This window comes from Lipophrys pholis (genome assembly GCF_963383615.2).
Source record: "Lipophrys pholis genome assembly, chromosome: 16".
NCBI lineage: Eukaryota > Metazoa > Chordata > Actinopteri > Blenniiformes > Blenniidae > Lipophrys > Lipophrys pholis.
The window spans coordinates 582,242-597,256 of NC_137634.1; the positions used below are offsets into that span (position 1 = coordinate 582,242).

General features: G+C 47.0%; 1 protein-coding gene across 2 annotated transcripts in view; it reads left to right on the plus strand.

Moving 5' to 3' along the window:
* The first annotated feature begins 6,490 nt into the window (after nt 1–6,490).
* The window catches only part of ntm (neurotrimin), a 490,004-nt gene continuing 481,479 nt past the window's right edge, over nt 6,491–15,015 (plus strand). For both annotated transcript variants that reach the window (XM_080483529.1, XM_080483527.1), the window contains exon 1: nt 6,491–6,702. In XM_080483529.1, the coding sequence (XP_080339655.1) occupies nt 6,642–6,702 (61 nt within the window). In that variant the 5' untranslated portion in view covers nt 6,491–6,641. The remainder of the gene's footprint in view (nt 6,703–15,015) is intronic.

The window sequence follows — 15,015 nt, forward strand, 5'->3', positions numbered from 1 at the left end:
GTTACTTTGCTGACGCTGTGGACATTTCACAATATTACACTGAAGACATAACTCTTTCAGGGTGTGAGTATTCATGTGTATTTGTAGGTACGTGTTCCCTGTTGAGCTTTTCTAAACACTCGCTTCCACGATGAGAAAAACTTAAATGATTAAAATAATCAAACTTACTGAATAATGTGTTTCATAATGAGTTCTTTTAACCATGTGTACTACTCTGCTGTTCTGAGGCTCACAGTACACAGTACTCAGTACCCAGTACTCAGTACCCAGTACCCAGTATTCAGTACCCAGTACCCAGTAACTCCTCCCATGATCATGTCAACATTTTATACTCATAAAACCTTTTCCAATAAAGTCTTTCAACGTTTGGACGAGAGGACGATCCTTTCAGAATAAAGCACTGAGGACATAAATGTAAACATTCTTAAAAAAAACAGAAACTTTTTGTTCACATCATCTGAGCTCCGAGTCCAACGTCCTCCCAGAACCCTCTGGGAACCAAACTAGGATCCAGTTCTAGTTCTTCACGTTCGTCTCTAATAAAAACTTCCTGGAGGAAGTTCCTCTTCACACTCAGACTAACTGGTATTTCCAGCATTTTATTTTGGCGGGACATCTCGGTTTGTTGACGTGTCAGCGTCACAGAACCTCCTGAAGGTTCTCGAGGCTTCGTGTCACAAGATCCCGTTTGTCCTCTGGATCTCTGCACATCTGGATTCTCAGGAAAAACCTTCAGTTCCACTACATCCAGACTTTCTCCAGGATTCAAGACTCAGATGTTGATGTTCTGGCTGGAGCTGCCGCCATCTTGGATATCCCACAATCCCTTGGGGCAGGTTTCCCAAGATGGCGTCAGTCAGGAAACATCAATAGTTTGATGGTTTGTCTGGAAACTTCTGGACTTTGGTGCATTGAGGAACCTGGCCCAGGTCCAGCTGGATGAGACACTGCGTCAGGTCCAGGATGCTTTAGGACTATGGAGGACTGTACTGCATCAGCTCCAGGATGCTTTAGGACTATGGAGGACCGTACTGCATCAGCTCCAGGATGCTTTAGGACTATGGAGGACCGTACTGCATCAGCTCCAGGATGCTTTAGGACTATGGAGGACTGTACTGCGTCAGCTCCAGGATGCTTTAGGACTATGGAGGACCGTACTCAAATTCATTTAGTGTAAAAGTGATAAAAAGGGAGAAGAGGCTCCTCTTGTGTTTGTTAGTGACGGAGCAGGAAACGTCTGGATGGTGACGGAGTCACAACCTGCCTTCAGTTCACCAGGCGGCTTTCAGCGTCTTAGAGGAGGCCAACCGGGGCTCAGATCCTGCTGCTCACTGACAGCAGGCCTCACCTACAACCAACACACACTGACCACAAGCCTCACCGACAACCAACACACACTGACCACAGGCCTCACCTACAACCAACACACACTGACAGCAAGCCTCACCTACAACCAACACACACTGACAGCAGGCCTCACCTACAACCAACACACACTGACAGCAAGCCTCACCTACAACCAACACACACTGACAGCAGGCCTCACCTACAACCAACACACACTGACCACAAGCCTCACCTACAACCAACACACACTGACCACAGGCCTCACCTACAACCAACACACACTGACAGCAGACCTCACCTACAACCAACACACACTGACCACAGACCTCACCTACAACCAACACACACTGACCACAGACCTCACCTACAACCAACACACACTGACAGCAGGCCTCACCTACAACCAACACACACTGACAGCAGACCTCACCTACAACCAACACACACTGACCACAAGCCTCACCTACAACCAACACACACTGACCACAAGCCTCACCTACAACCAACAGTGACACAATGAATCTCCCACCCAGAGTCTCCAGGGAGCAGAGCACTCATGCACACACACACACACACACACACACACACACACACACACACACACACACACACACACACACACACACACACACACACACACACACACACACACACACACACACACACACACACACACACACACACACACACACACACACACACACACACACACACACACACACACACACACACACACACACACACACACACACACACACACAGTAAAATGTGGTTGAAGAGACGGAGGGCGTTTTGTGATGAACTGAATGTTTTCAGTCTGGAACCTCTGATGTTGGTCTGAACTATAATAACTCACTTTGGGACTTTTTCTTTCTCTGCTAAACCAAAACAAGAAGAACAGCCAACATGTAAATTCAATCCTGTGTGTTGAAATGATGGATTGTGTTTTAGAAACCGTGTGTGTGAAGTTCCTTTCGTGTCACAGGCAGTAACAGCTTGTGATCTGTGTCAGGCTGGTGGAGGAGTCAGTCTTCATTCCTCCGTCAGTAGATGTGGTTTCCTCTTTACTTTCTGTGTCTTGGCTGCAGTAAATGAGAGAATATTCCCCTGAACACAATCAGCACGTCGAAATGTGTTTGTATTAATATTAATTCTGTCGAAGTTGTTTGATCTGAAATGGTTATTTGGCTTCATTCTTCTCTTTCAGGTTATTTAAGCCTTTTTGTTGTTGTTTAGTCTCAGATTCATATCTGCTGTAATTGTCTGTGTGTTTTCTGTGTGTTGAGCACCAACACTGGCTGGGCTGACGGCCTGAACAAATGAAGAAATATCACGGTGTAGAAATTAGAAACCTCTTTAGTGGTTTGAACTGAGCGGCTGAATGAAGATAGATCCTCGTCTGATGAGGGTCAAATCATCTGATGAGGGTCAAATCATCTGATGAAGGTCAAATCATCTGATGAGAGTCAAATCATCTGATGAGAATCAAATCATCTGATGAAGGTCAAATCAGTGAAAACCTGCAGGAGGAATTCTGAAAAAATCCAAAGTGAAGAGTTCACTTTGCTCTTTTAAAAAGATTTGTCGGGTTTTTCATCACAGTTTTAGTAAAAAGTGATTCATAGTGAACATTTTCACAAAATACTGAAAATGATTTTCAGTGAAACTTGAGGAAAACGTGACTTTGCTCTCCAGTGGACGGACGAGGGAGTTTAGGTATTTACTGATATGGCTTCATATTCATGTCTCTTCATCAAACCTTGATCTCTCCCTTCTATTAGACTACATGTTGTTGTGTATTTTCTTTACAGTTTTTTTTCATTTACAGTGTTTCAACATTAGTATTTCGTCTGTGTTGTAGTTTAATGTTATTTTGTCATTTTCTTTGAGTTTTTGACGTCTTTGTGGTTCTTTTAATCTATTCAGTACTGTTCCTTTAATACCAGATCTAGTCCAGCCTCTCTAACATGTTCTGGGAAATAGAAGAAGAAGAAGAAGAGGAGGAAGAAGAAGAAGATGAAGAAGAGGAAGAAGAAGAAGAAGAGGAGGAGGAGGAGGAGAAGAAGAAGCTGTGTTGTGTGTTTGATGGTTCTGACTTCATTTGAATATGAGCCTCCAGAGAGTTTATCAGCAGGAACCACACCGAGGTGATGGTGTTCCAGCTCACGCAGCTGATGCACCACAGGCTTAGAAAATCTCCCATGAGGATCAGTTGAACGGTCGTCAGCCTGGCGCTTTGCCAGGATGGATGTGGTGCAGCTCCCTGCTCAGCGGCAGCGGCAGTAAGGACACCACCAGGCTTCAGCTCCACCAGGCTTCAGCTCCACCAGGCTTCAGCTCCACCAGGTTTCAGCTCCATCCGGCTTCAGCTCCACCAGGCTTCAGCTCCATCAGGCTTCAGCTCCACCAGGTTTCAGCTCCACCAGGCTTCAGCTCCATCAGGCTTCAGCTCCACCAGGTTTCAGCTCCATCAGGTTTCAGCTCCATCAGGCTTCAGCTCCACCAGGCTTCAGCTCCACCAGGTTTCAGCTCCATCAGGCTTCAGCTCCACCAGGCTTCAGCTCCACCAGGCTTCAGCTCCATCAGGTTTCAGCTCCACCAGGCTTCAGCTCCATCAGGCTTCAGCTCCACCAGGTTTCAGCTCCATCAGGTTTCAGCTCCATCAGGCTTCAGCTCCACCAGGCTTCAGCTCCACCAGGTTTCAGCTCCATCAGGCTTCAGCTCCACCAGGCTTCAGCTCCACCAGGCTTCAGCTCCATCAGGTTTCAGCTCCACCAGGTTTCAGCTCCATCAGGTTTCAGCTCCACCAGGTTTCAGCTCCATCCGGCTTCAGCTCCACCAGGCTTCAGCTCCACCAGGCTTCAGCTCCACCAGGTTTCAGCTCCACCAGGCTTCAGCTCCATCAGGCTTCAGCTCCACCAGGTTTCAGCTCCATCAGGCTTCAGCTCCACCAGGCTTCAGCTCCACCAGGTTTCAGCTCCATCAGGCTTCAGCTCCACCAGGCTTCAGCTCCACCAGGCTTCAGCTCCATCAGGTTTCAGCTCCACCAGGCTTCAGCTCCATCAGGCTTCAGCTCCACCAGGTTTCAGCTCCATCAGGTTTCAGCTCCATCAGGCTTCAGCTCCACCAGGCTTCAGCTCCACCAGGTTTCAGCTCCATCAGGCTTCAGCTCCACCAGGCTTCAGCTCCACCAGGTTTCAGCTCCATCAGGCTTCAGCTCCATCAGGCTTCAGCTCCACCAAGTTTCAGCTCCACCAGGCTTCAGCTCCACCAGGCTTCAGCAGCCTCGACTGGAATCCAGTCCGGATAGAAGCAGAGCCAGCAGCTCCGGTGTGTTTGTGTCTCCATGTGTGAACAGCAGCTCCACCCTATGAAGTTCAAGATGCCTTCAGAAAGTCCATTTATCAGTAAAGTTGAAATTCAGTTTGCCTTGTGTACTTTATTTCCTCTCAGAACCTGGACGGGCCCAAAACCTTAAAACTTTTCATTTTACATTATAAGACAGGAAAACTATGTTTCCCCTAAAACTGTAATAATCCTATTACATCATAGAGTGAGTCAATAATTTATGGTTTGGACTTGAACTGCTTTAATTTGAATTACACTGAACGAATGAGGACTATTTGTTTATACGTTTATCTATGTGTAGTTGATGGTATTTATGTAAGATTGCTGTTGCCAAATCATTTATAGTATTCTGTTTAATCTGTATAATCTGTAATCTATATCTCCAATCATTAGTACAAAATAATGTATAACATTAAACATGTTAACACTCTTGTTGAATCTTATTAAATTATCAATCAATAATTACATTTCAGTTTTTATTCCATGACATTTCATAATTCAGGTCATTGTTACGTTTTGGGTGGTTGTTGCTGAGGTGGACCCAAACACAGACTCCTGTTTCCATCAAAACAGAGTTTATTGTATAAATAATCCAGGGAGCAGGAAATGGAAGTGACAAGAAGACGAGCTGACAGAGGGGGGGGGGGGGCACAGGTGCTGCACATTAGTGCTGAGCAGGAGAAGAAGATGATTGGATGGTTGGAGGTGAGGTGAGACACTCACTCTGACAGAGACAGAATCCAGACAGTTACAAGAACCTGAGCGGCAGAGAGAGAACATGCAAACTCTAGAACCCAGACTCCAGTCAGGGTCATGTCGGTTCTTTTGCTGTGAGGTGAGCGGGTTGAGTACAGTCATGTCTTCATACATCTGTTTCCAATGAATTGCCTCAGCATGTAGACAGTTGATTATTATTTTTTACTGACTTTGCAATATTGCGATTCTAGGAAAGGTCCAGTTCAGTTATTTTGCTGACAAAGCATCCCTGTATGATCCCTTAGAGCCACTGACTCACAGGATTAATTGTAAGAATTATTCAGTTTGAGAATAAATACATTTGGTCGTTTTTACAAATAAATTGAATATTTTTTCTTCAATGGAAACGTGATGAGTTTAAGAACTGGTTTTAATGCACTGAGGGGTCCTGCTCATGCGAAGCTCCTTTCCTGCATGATTTGACCAGGAAACACACCTGAGAGCACCGAGAAGCTGGTGACGACAATCTCTTCATTCAGGCACGTGGAAGCAGGTACACATGTAAAACGTGCAGGGCAGAGATCCTATAACATAACAAGAGAAGACCCCCGAGTTAAACCCTCATTGGATGTTAAAACGTCTCGTGCCAGTCGTCTGTTTTGAAACCTGTTGCGCGTTAAAATGAGCAGAACGCATCACACGCTGCGGGTCACGCTGAGCAGAGCAGAACCTGCAGCATTTCTACCGACGTGCAAACTGTGGAAAGATGCTGAAATGACGGCGGTGTGCCGAGCAAACCAGCAGGGACCACAGCGGCTGTTGTTGCATGAGGAGACTGCGTGATGAATGAGGAGCGGAGCTGTTTTTCCTCTCGGACGGCAGCGCCTCCACGACGTGTCTCCGCCAGCAGCTGCTGCAGACCAGCCCCATCCACCCGCAGCAGGACGGGAAGCGGCTTCCTGCTGCCTTCACATTAAAACTACGTGCGTATGAGCAGCCAGCAGCAGCGTTTGAGCTGAATACGGCGGGCGGAAGGTGTTCGTGTCCTCAGCGCTAGCTTTACGCACGCCGCGCTGCCAATAACCTCTCTGTTGAAGGAGGGACTTTGTGGAGCGCTGCGTTGGTGGATGCTTTACCGTCAGATAGGAGGACCGGGGACTTGAAGAAAAACACTTTTCGGGATTTTCAGCGACTCGCAGGCTAATTTTATCAGACGACAGCGCACGAGAGGCAGACGGCACCGCGCAAACATGAAGAATCCTCTGTACTGGGCTATGCTGGTCGGGATGTGCATCCTGCTGATGGAGCAAGGTAAGTGATGGAGTTAGTTCTCCTTGGAGGACTTGTTACCGCTGCTGCCCCGATGGGATTGTTTGTTCATTTGTGAAGTGCCCTGTTGATGTTGGACGCCAAGATGCTTTTGCCATTCCAAGCTGCAGCGCGGGCGCGATTAGTGAAGTGCGGCTGAGCTGTCTGGGTGCCCAGTGGCCGGACTCTGCTGGAGTCCGACTGCTTTGCTTGTATTTTCCAGTGGGTATAATTAGTCCGCAGCCTTCTTCTATTCTGAGAAAGTTTAATCTTGTCAAGGTAATTCTCCGGTGGCTCCTGCGTCTTTACGCATCGCGGAGAAGGAAATGCGCAGCAAAGGCTGGTGTGTGTGTGTGTGTGTGTGTGTGTGTGTGTGTGTGTGTGTGTGTGTGTGTGTGTGTGTGTGTGTGTGTGTGTGTGTGTGTGTGTGTGTGTGTGTGTGTGTGTGTGTGTGTGTGTGTGTGTGTGTGTGTGTGTGTGTGTCACAGCTCTTTACTTTAATGCACCTGCCACCGTGCGCTTGTCCTTTTCGTGCCTGCAGCTCCCGCTGCCCGCGTCTCTTCTTGACGCCTGGACAATCTGCCGGACGGGAGGTCTGTGCGGCCAAGTTGATTAAGCATTACTTCTTAATCCACACTGACTGCGAGCGCAGGTCACACAAGTTAAGCCATGTATTCTCCGGGCCGTGCTGCTGGCGGGGGAGCCGTGAAGCAGCTCAGGCTTCCTGACCTTGCTTCCACCTGCTTCAGATGCAGTTCAGCACCAAGACTGTGGCCGGATCACGGTTTGAAATGAAATGCAAATGAAGGGCGACGCAGCTCATTTGTCAGCGCTCATCAACAGTGTGTTTCTTTGTTTTGTGCTTTGCTGGAGCTTCATCATCAGTCTCCAATTAGTCTGCTTCTCAAGGAAAGATTAACGCTGTAAATCCTCTCTGTCCTCGCATAACGACCCTTGACGTGTGGAATGAATGGTTGCATAAGAGTGACCAGACAAATGAATGAATGAATGGATTACTCGATGGAGGAAGACGGCTGTGTTTCCTCCAAAGCTTTCAGCACACCACCAGCTTTAGGTTGGCCTGTTGTCTCCTTGATGCTCAGCTGCAGCCCGCCACCAGCTCAACATGTGCAAAGTGCAACTCCTGCACAGAAACCGACCAGCCAGAGCTTCTTTCAGCAAAAAGTCCATCTGTACATGTAACCCTCACCTTTTCAATTATGTGTTGCAAGTGCCAGAGACTCAGACACATGAAGCAAATACGTCCGGTTTAAAATGTCAAAGGGAAACTTTATTAAAAGAGCAAAAACTAAAAAGTAAACATCTCACAGGAAGATGACCCCCCCCAAAACAAAAACATTAAAAGTAATAACATAGAATCAGCCTGAGGAAGATAAAGAAACAGCTTGGATACACCTGAGAGAACAGGAGGATGGCGCATACTGGAGAGTAGAAACACATCACTGTCATATATATATATATATATATATATATATATATATATATTTAGATTAGATACACACACAAGAATAGAAGAGACACATAATCACAGCGGGAAACGAGACACAGCAGTCAAGTCTACCCAGATAAAATATATTTAATATATATAATACTATATTTAATATATATAATAAAATATTGGACCGTTCGGTTCACCCTGCAGGGCTCAGTACCACTGTGTGGAGGCGGGGGGGATGTCCCTCCGAGCCTCTAGGCTCAAACCAAGATGGCGGCTTGATCACAAACGTTGTCTTTTATTTATTTTATTTAGCACTATATTAATCCCCAGAGAGGAAATTCCATCCTGAATGGACCCATCAGGGGGAGGGGGAGCCGAGGGTCTCGCTTCAGAGGAAAGTGTTTCTGAAAACACTTGAGGTGAGAAAGAAGCGTTGCAGTTGCTGAATCTGTCCTTGTTTTGGTTCCATTACAGTTACTTCACATATTTTACAAAAGTCTCACCAAGCGTCGGACCTGCGCCGACTTCATACAAATCTCCACTTTGTTACTGTCGATGTTGAACAAGGGAGTGAAAACAGTGAACAGAAATGGTAACTGTCTGCTAATGTCGCTTGCAACTTGTCCCAAAAATAAGAGCAACGTGAGCAACGTGAGCAACGTGAGCAACATGAGCATGCCTCGGCAGCGTGACACTCTGATGTGACGCTTTGTGACCGTCGGCGACTCCAGAAGGAAACTCCAGTGGAAAAAACAGCTGCTAATGACAATAGAAGAAACTTTTCAAAAGATCTCAGTGACACTTTAAAGAAACGGGTTCTGTTTAGGAACAAAACACAAAGCCAACAGGCCAAAAGTGGAGATTCAGACGGAACCCTAAGCTTCCTGTACCGTTGCTCCTGGAGTCCTCAGGAGTGAAGGGACCCAGCGGGGGACAGGGAAACATGAAACTAAAAGCAGAAGCAGTAGTGACATGAAGGAGAATGACTTTACAAGAACCAACACAGAGCCGGAGGTCTGAGGTCCGCGCCGCCACCAGAGGTCCGAGCGCCACCACCAGAGGTCCGAGCGCCGCCACCAGAGGTCCGAGCGCCGCCACCAGAGGTCCGAGCGCCGCCACCAGAGGTCCGAGCGCCGCCACCAGAGGTCCGAGCGCCGCCACCAGAGGTCCGAGCGCCGCCACCAGAGGTCCGAGCGCCGCCACCAGAGGTCCGAGCGCCGCCACCAGAGGTCCGAGCGCCGCCGCCAGAGGTCCGAGCGCCGCCACCTTTCCTCCTATAATCAACTGAACACCTCAAACTTTAGAAAACACAACTTATTGGCTGCAAACATGCAGATCAAACTGTTTGATTATTCGTTCACATTGTTGAAAACTCAAGTAAAACTTTAAAATAATCACTTTGAACGTACTTATGAGTAACATTACATACTTTATAAAAGCACTTGTAAAAATGCACATATTCAAATATACTCTTTAATTGCAGTTTTGTGAGACTTGGAATGAGTTCCTTCCCACTTCCTCCTGTCAGAGCAGAAAGTTTCCACATATTTGTACTTTTTCCATCTAATTCTGTGTGTGAGGCGTGTTGGTGGGATAAGTGAGCGGCTGCATGTTGTTCAGAGGCTCTTTGAATCCCCCACTTAGTGAAATTTAACACAAACTGTCACTGCTAATAGCAAACATCATTACTTGCATCGCAAAAGACTCCAGTCATTATTTTGCCGACGATGTCAAGTGAAGAAAATACAAATCACCTCAGGAACAAGCAGCGAGGGGGTTTCTGTTTAGTGCCTCTATATTTATGACTGTGAATAAATTATATAAAGAAGAAATAAATTACACAAAAGTACATTAAGTCCGGGACACTCAAACCTGTACTTACACATCTAAATACCCACTAACAATTCCATGAGAGTAACTGTAACTAGTGACTCCAGCTGCTCAGTTTGTTTTCCTCCATCACAGGTTCTGACCAAAGTTCACATCAAGCTACAGAGATGATCGATTCCATCATCAGTTCATGTGCTGATCGATTCTGATCTCCTCTCTCAGGTCGAACCTGGAATTCTTCTCGAGGACGATGGGAAAGAAGCTGCCGCCACTATTGCAGCTGTTAGAGATTCACGCTGCTTTAAAAGTCCCAAACTTCCCTCACAAGGTTTTATTTTGAAGTTAAACTGAGGAAATGTTGTTTGTCAAACCGGTTGCAGGCAGGATCATTAATGTGATGGTTGATACACAGAGGAGGCTTTGATTTCTGCAGTAACAACAGCAGAGCGAGGACATGGAGGATTTAGATGCTTTAGAAGAGGCACAGAGTAGAAAGGTCACCGACCAGCGCCTGATGAAGTGTGTCTGAGTTCAGTCCTGCAGAAAGTCGTCCTGTCAGGTTGGAACTGGAGTCGATGAGAATATCAGGTCTGTCTCACCTCACGTTTCCTGTTTCCCGTGGTCTTCCTGCTCTGCTCGGCCTCATGTGCTTCACCTGTTGTTCCTCTTCCTCCCCTGTGGATTTAAACCTTCACCCTGTTCTTGTCCTCCATTGCTCTAGTCTTGGTCCCGTTCCCCAGTGTTCGGGTTCACCAGCTTCCTGTGACAGAAGACCAGAGGGGTTGTGGTTGTTTTCTGTAGAGCTTCACTGGTTTCACTGATCACCAACAAAAATACTGTGATGCTTGTAGTATTGGGCGTCATTCCAGGTATGGGGACGAATATTCTGTTTGGAAAACCTTCAGGAGGTGGATTGAGCAGAACGTGAGCCCTTTACCATGCAGCAGTAGCTGCAGCTCCTCTCATCTAATCTGATTACAACCACGACTGGGAGCAGTTTGCCTGTTCAGGAGGAAAATAGGAGTGTTTGTGCTCACAGACACTGAGATGTGTGCAGGAGTCTGCAGGGTGGGTGTGGAGAGCAGGACCGGCTGCTCGGCTGGTTGTCTGGGGCCGGGCCGGGCCGGGCCGGGCCGGGCCGCCGTGTACGTCTGGATGGCCGTCGACAGGAATAAGTGCTAGGAGCTCTGGTGTTGAGCCTCGGGGGAAGAGCCGCAGGCTGAAGCTGCTGCTCAGTGGAGAGAGGCGCCTCTTTCCTCCTGCTGTATTTTGCTCAAGTTCATTTTATTCCTCTCTTTGCTCGCGGTGATTTCCCGGGGAGGGCTGACATCACGCCGCCTGTCGAGGTTCTGGTGTGCAGTGAGAACATGTTGAGGGAATAAACCAAGGTCGGCTGCTCCTCCTCCTCCTCCTCCTCCTCCTCCTCTGGACGTAATCTTCATCATTCACTGCTGGAGCAGTTGATCTTGTGTCAACACGTCGTGATCACAGTGACCAAAACAAGCACATGATCCATATTATTGATGGTTTGAAAAGCAGTGAAACACACAGGATTCCTCGTATAAACTAGTGTTTGGAGCATTGATCTGTTTTTATACTTAATGCTGATTTCATTCATCTTTCTTGCCACGTTCTCCTGATCAAACCAGAAGTAGAGAATAACTTCACACATTCACATCATGAGCATGAATACCAGGTCGGCCCGTGTTTGTAAAAGCAGATTATATCATCTCCCTGTAACGACACAAGAAAACACGCTTGAATATTGTAAATGCAGGATAAACTACAGATACTTTCAGATCTCAGATGGTTTCTAATTTTAAAAGAAGATATTTCCTCTCTTACATCTCTAAATAACTCGGTACTATATATTTAAATCAGTGATATTACTTTATATTGAGTACTTTGCTCTGGATCGTAGTCAGCTTTACAATTTATTTTAGTTTATGATAATCTGGCAAGTTTTTAATCGATCACCGAGGACAGCCTCTGCTCCTACATACACCAACATTTAGGTTAAAAGAATCCATATTTCTGCCCACAGACTCTGGAACAAGACGAGCATCAAACCACACTTCAGTTTGTCGCCAGGATTTAAAAAGAAAAAAGACAGAATGAACCTCACTGCTTTCTCACGTTTAAATGATACTGATGACACCGTTTCATTAACTTCATTCTTTTTAAATGTTTTATGTTAGTTGATCCCGATTTTCTTTGTTGTATTGATTTAAATTCAAGAATTTAAAGAATAAAATGATTCTACTCTAGTCTAGTCTTTATTAGTATTTTATTTTTGAACCAGTTACTCAACTTTGACTTGATTGGAATGTCACAGTAAAAAGAAGAAATGATTAGAGGGAAGCCTCCTCCATGTCGTCACTGTGTCTCTGACCTTCATTCCTTTAGATTATTCTCTGTCACGTTCGGTACTCCAGATTATTGCAGATTAAAGAAAGAGCTTGTTAGTTCTGATTCTTCCATTATGTGACTGGAGATGGTTTGAAGCTGCTGGTTTCCTTCCTCTGATCCTCCTGCTTCAGTCGCTGGACTAAATATTCACAGTCTTCCCCGAGTGGATCCCAACCCCGACCGCAACCGTCCACCGCACAAAGTAAATGAACACTCAGACATATGAAGGAGAAGTGGAACATCAAAACTCCTGCTGACATCAGAGTGAAGTCCAGAGTGAGTGCGCTGGTTTCGGAACAAAGCAAATTACAGTGTTATTTCCAGGAGTAATAATCCAGCTTAAGATAACCTGCTGTAATGAGGCAGACTCATTGTTGGCTTCCCTCCCTGTGAGGCTCCGCCTCCAGTCCCTTGGACTGGTTTTCCACTGAGAAGAACTCTGGGAGTTACAAAACCCTGTTTTTCAGACAAAGAAATGAAGAGATTGATTCTGCCTATATGAGAATAAACAAAACACTGAAAGGAGCAACATATCGAGAGTGAGAGAGAGAATTTCCACTGTCTGTGGCAGTGACCATCAAAAAGTGAAGGACCGTCGTCGGCGTGGTTCCTCCACCAGAGGGAGCCGCAGCTTACCGACCCCTGATATCCGGCAGTTTCCACGATTCTACTCAAACTCGCCCGTTTGTCCCTTTTGGGAATTTCAACTGAGATTCTTTTCCTGAGTGTCGTCGTCCTCCTGCCTGCTGCTTCTGGAAGACCAGCTGAGGGTGGAGATGGATAGGGCAGTGGTACAGGAGGTGGTACAGGAGGTGGTACGGGCAGTGGTACAGGAGGTGGTACGGGCGGTGGTGCGGGCAGTGGTACAGGAGGTGGTACAGGAGGTGGTACGGGCAGTGGTGCGGGCAGTGGTACAGGAGGTGGTACGGGCGGTGGTACTGCAGCTGTGGTGCGCTGGTTTCATGCAGCTCATTGTCCAACACACTGAGGTGACAGTGGATGGAGAGTTTTCTCTTCTTATCGTGGATCTTCAGCTCCTCAGTGAGGAAACAGAGACGCTGCTGGAGAACCAGAGACCCTCTGTCCACCATCTGAAACACTACACACACACACACACACACACACACACACACACACACACACACACACCTCAATGTGTTGTCATGGTAACAGGCTTTTCTGTTGAGGAGGAACACAAATCCAGTTTTATTCCTTCAAGTTCAGTATTTTACTTTTGTGTTTAGATTTAACTTTTCTTTATGATCTCAAGTTTCATTAATCAGGTTTTACTTTTCCAGAGAAAATTAAAGTTTCATTTTACTGGAGAAAATCTTTAGAGAAGTTGTTGGGATGATTGTCGCTGTGTAAAACCTTTGTTCTGTTTCTGTCGAAACTATGGAGGAGTCACTCTGACCACCGCCTCACTTTGACAGAATCCAGTGATCCACCTGTCTGGGTTAGGGTCTGGGTCTGGGTTAGGGTTAGGGTCTGGGTCTGGGTTAGGGTTAGGCTTAGGGGTTAGGGTCTGACTTAGGGTTAGGGTCTGGGTCTGGGTTAGGGTTAGGGTTAGGGGTTAGGGGTTAGGGGTTAGGGTCTGACTTAGGGTTAGGGTCTGGGTCTGGGTTAGGGTTAGGGGTTAGGGTCTGACTTCCTCAGTACGATCTTTGTATCTGCGCTGCAGCCTGTTGCTTGAATAGTCAATACTATTATTGATTATTAGGATTCCACATGACTTGTTCTTATTGGGCAAAGGGATCTGTGCTTCTCTTCCAAGTTTCCCTCAAACTTCTGTCTCCAGTCAGTTAAGCAGGAAGTGTTCCCTCGTGTTTCCTGTCATTCCCTGTCGTTCCCTCGTGTTCCCTCGTGTTTCCTGTCGTTCCATGTCGTTCCCTAATGTTTCCTGTCATTCCCTCGTGTTCCCTCATGTTTCCTGTCGTTCCCTCGTGTTTGCTGTCGTTCCCTGTCGTTCTCTCATGTTCCCTGTCGTTCCCTCGTGTTTGCTGTCGTTCCCTGTCGTTCCCTCATGTTCCCTGTCGTTCCCTCGTGTTTGCTGTCGTTCCATGTCGTTCCCTAATGTTTCCTGTCATTCCCTCGTGTTCCCTCATGTTCCCTGTCGTTCCCTCGTGTTCCCTGTCGTTCCCTGTCGTTCCCTCATGTTCCCTGTCGTTCCCTCGTGTTCCTGCGTGTTCCCTGTCGTTCCCTCGTGTTCCCGCGTGTTGCCGTTCGTTCCCTCGCATTTGCTGTTGTTCCCTGTCGTTCCCTGTCGTTCCCTGTCGTTCCCTTGTGTTTGCTGTCGTTCCATGTCGTTCCCTCATGTTCCCTGTCGTGCCCTCATGTTCCCTGTCGTTCCCTCGTGTTCCTGCGTGTTCCCTGTCGTTCCCTCGTGTTCCTGCGTGTTCCCTGTCATTCCCTCGTGTTCCCGCGTGTTTCCTGTCGTTCCCTCGCATTTGCTGTTGTTCCCTGTCGTTCCCTGTCGTTCCCTTGTGTTTGCTGTCGTTCCATGTCGTTCCCTCATGTTCCCTGTCGTTCCCTCATGTTCCTTGTCGTTCCCTCGTGTTCCCTGTCATTACCTGTTGTTCCCTTGTATTTGCTGTCGTTCCATGTCGTTCCCTCATGTT